General features: G+C 56.3%; 1 protein-coding gene across 1 annotated transcript; it reads left to right on the forward strand.

The window, feature by feature from the left end:
* Positions 1-624: 624 nt before the first annotated feature.
* On the forward strand, positions 625-2,311 carry LOC120695297 (transcription factor WRKY19-like). Its single transcript, XM_039978583.1, has 3 exons — positions 625-821; positions 927-1,055; positions 1,413-2,311. Exons 1-3 carry the CDS (start codon positions 625-627, stop codon positions 1,948-1,950), a joined length of 864 nt encoding a protein of 287 aa, XP_039834517.1. The 3' UTR covers positions 1,951-2,311.
* Positions 2,312-3,520: the final 1,209 nt, after the last annotated feature.

Here is a 3,520-nt window from a genome sequence, read left to right on the forward strand (position 1 = left end):
AGTCGCCGGCGCTGTGCGCTCGGCTCGACACGGCACCGTGTCGCCTTGGCGCGGCTCAGCTCAGGCGGGCGCGCGCGTGTGCGGTGGTGGCGCGGGCGGCAGGTGGGGCACGGCCAGGGGGCGCGCGGGGAGGAGGACCGGCCGGGCCGGGCGTGCTGCGCGACCGGAGCTGGGCCCAAGGGCGGCGTGCCCGGGTGGAGAGCGCGGCCGGGTGAGCAGGGGGCGAGGGGAGGGCGCGGGCCAGGCGCGCGGCAGAGGAGAAGGAAAGAAAGAGAGGAGAGGAAAGGAGAGGGAAAAGAAAAGGAAAGAAAGGAGAAAAGAAAATGGAAAAAAAGAAAAGAAAAGGAAAAAGGAGGGGGAAAGAAAAGGGAAAAAGGAGAGAGGGAGAGAGGGATCCGCGCCGGGATCACGGCGCCGATCGCGGAGCCTGTCGGCCACGCTTGGCGTCCGGGCGCGCGAGAACGCGACGCACGGGTCGAGGAGAAATAGGGTGCTGGATACGGGTGTCGGGTCCTTGGGGAATCGGGAGATCTGGCAGAACTGGGGTTAGGGTTTCAAGGAGGGATCTCGAGCTTAACGACGAAGCAAAATTTTAGCGCACGATTTATTTAGGTAATTTTCGGGATGTTACACCTGGGCGGCTCGCAGGCGCAGGAGCGGTGCAGGCTCCTGGCCTCGCAGATCTCCTCCCTCACCGAGCGCTCCATCGCCCTCATCACCTCCTACTGCAGCCTCGACGACGGCGGCCGGAAGCGCCCGGCGGCGGCGCCAAGCCCGCTCAGCGCCGCCTCCGACGCGCCCTTCAAGCCCACCAAGAAGAGGTGAGCAAGCTGATGAACCATATACATGCGATCTTTTATTTTTGTTTTGGAGGAATCTCTTTACTAGCTTGTTTGCTAATTTGCCGAGTGGTTTATTATCTGCAGGAGGACGACGGAGAGGGTGAAGCGTCAGGTGAGGGTGAGCTCGGCCGCTGGCGGCGACGTCCCAGCCGACGACGGCCACAGCTGGAGGAAGTACGGCCAGAAGGAGATCCTTGGAGCCAAGCACCCAAGGTTGGTGCTTTTTTTCTCTCCTTATCTTTGCAGAAGCCGATCTGCACGTGTGAGTTTTTTCACAAGTGGAATCGAAATCATTTGCTTCTAGTACTTTTTTTTCTCTCTTTTTTGGGGTTTGGATGTTGTGGATTGTCCTCCTTCTGGCTGGGTGAAAGTTGCAGCCTCTGCGCTGCTCCCAAATGCTTGGCCTCCACTTGTCCCATGGGAACAGTGAAAGTGATTTGAGCTAATTTTGTTCTGATGAATTCACAAACAAAATCTCTTATTTTCTTTCCCTGAAATGATTCACAACCAGAGCTTCATCATTGACAAACAGAATCTCATGGCCTGACCTGAATCGTGCAAACTCTGCAGGGGCTACTACCGCTGCACGCACCGCCACACCCAGGGGTGCGCGGCGACGAAGCAGGTGCAGCGCGCCGACGGGGACCCGGCGCTCTTCAACGTCGTCTACATCAGCGCGCACACCTGCGTCCAGAGCGGGTCGGCGGCGGCGGCGGCAGGCCAGGCCGCCGCGGCCGCGCAGGCGCCGGAGCACACCCCGGGCGCCCACACCCTGCTGCACAGCCTGACGGTGAAGACCGAGGGGCTGGCCGCGGCGCCGGAGGAGGCGCCGCAGGGCTGGGCCGCCACCGCGCCCTTCTGCCTCTCCCCGACGGCGGCGAGCGGGTGGTGCCCGGCGCCGGAGCGCAGCCCGTTCTCCGCGCCGTCGACGTCCGAGAACTGGGGCGCGTCGCCGGCGACCTCGGACTCCAACCAGCACGCCTCGTTCCCACCCTTCGAGCTCGTCGCCGGCGACGTGCAGTTCGAGTTCGGCGAGGTGGTGTCCGCGCTCGTCGGCGTCCCCGGCGAGTTCCACGACGACTTCGACATCTCGAGCTTCTTCGCGTGATCCGCGGCAGGCAGGAGGAAAGATTCTTACCAGACCAGACCGACCTGATGACCACCCCCTCTGCGATCGATGCTCTGGCGTTTGGTCAGGGGCAGGGGAGGGAAGTACACGAAGCTCTCCCTTGGTCACTGCCATCTCCTAAACCTTATTAATAGGAATACTCTATTATTAGGATATTTGAGGATAGTGAACGCCCTTCTCCATTTTTTTTCTTAGCTAAGGGTTTTGTAAAGTAGAAGATTTCGTATCGGAGATGTTAATTCGACAGGCATGTGAAAGTTTCTCGTGAATTTTACCATTGTCGTCCAACACATTAACAGTGCAAGCAAAGTTTGGGTGATATTTAATATGATAAAGCCATGAACGTTTCATCAAAGCATACTCCTAACAAAGTCTCCTCCTTTCTAAGCACACACAAAAAAAATGTTTTCGGCCTCTGCAACCGCATGTATTTGTTACTACAAACGATTCAATCACATATTTGCCGTTAATTGTTTTATTAGTAATCATGCATACTATATTACCAAGATGGAAAAACCAGGCAAAAATTTCTCTCTACTTAATACAAAGACAAAAAAAAACCAGACAAGTCTGCTTGTTTCGAGTAATACCCTGCGATCATTTGACACCCACCGCTCTGCTCGCACAGCGTGTGGAGCCATGAAGATGGGCCATGACCTGCCTCCAGTTGGTCCCAATCCGGAGCAATATCCTGCCAGACACCTACCTACGGGAGGTCCAATACCTATGCAAAAAGAGGCTGTGCAGATTCCGTGCACACAGCGAAATTAGGTCAAGACTCCTTTTGGTCCAAAAATTCAGCTTTAATCTGGAAAAGGAAATAAAGCAGCATCTTTAATTTTTCACCATCTCAATAATCTGCTCATGCCCCCCCCCCCTCCCCTACCCCTAGAAGTTCTAGAACGGTTTGCTTTCGTATAAGCTCTGCCACTGTAAGCCTAGAACTAAATTCAAATATTGCGTCGCCGCCAGGTCGCAGCGTTTCGTTTGTGTGGCTACGCGACAATCGTGTCCAACGAAAATTCACGGGGAAATTTGCATGGGTCGGCAGGCAGGGCCGCAGGGGGGATTGGATTTGGATGGCAAGCACGTCTGCACCACCGGCCGGGTCACTCTGCTTCCAGATCTCGTGAGATGGGCTAGCTGTGGCGTCATGCTCCGGGACCTTGCAGACGCCATGCTCGCGCAGGTAGGTGTCTGGTCGACATCACTTCTTAACTGCAGGAGAGGACCCATGCACGTCGAAGCAGAACTGTCAATCGGAGACGGAGAATTATTCGGTCCGTCCAAGCAGAGGACAATGCAATGCAATGCAATGCAATGCAAACCATTCCGATCCCCTGGATTCCAGAAAACCCGGCGTCGTCCCGTCCATCATTGTGATGCGTACCACTACAGTCTACAGCCACTAGCTGTCGTCGGGCCGATGCGTTGCCGCTCCGTCGGGCCACTTGGTTGCTGGCACGGCACTGTACTTGTCTGATGACATGCACATCACAGACAGCAGCAGGGGTGGACGTGGATCCACCGGGGATCGAAGTTGCTTGGT

Source organism: Panicum virgatum, chromosome 2K, assembly GCF_016808335.1.
Source record: "Panicum virgatum strain AP13 chromosome 2K, P.virgatum_v5, whole genome shotgun sequence".
In the NCBI taxonomy this organism is placed as follows: Eukaryota; Viridiplantae; Streptophyta; class Magnoliopsida; order Poales; family Poaceae; genus Panicum; species Panicum virgatum.

What these genes read in the sequence shown, in the direction of transcription:
- LOC120695297 (XM_039978583.1), top strand. Translation starts at nt 625, where the DNA reads ATGTTACACCTGGGCGGCTCGCAGGCGCAGGAGCGGTGCAGGCTCCTG. An exon ending in TTCAAGCCCACCAAGAAGAG is followed by an intron (nt 822 to 926) that starts GTGAGCAAGCTG and finishes TATTATCTGCAG; the next exon opens with GAGGACGACGGAGAGGGTGA. An exon ending in CTTGGAGCCAAGCACCCAAG is followed by an intron (nt 1,056 to 1,412) that starts GTTGGTGCTTTT and finishes CAAACTCTGCAG; the next exon opens with GGGCTACTACCGCTGCACGC.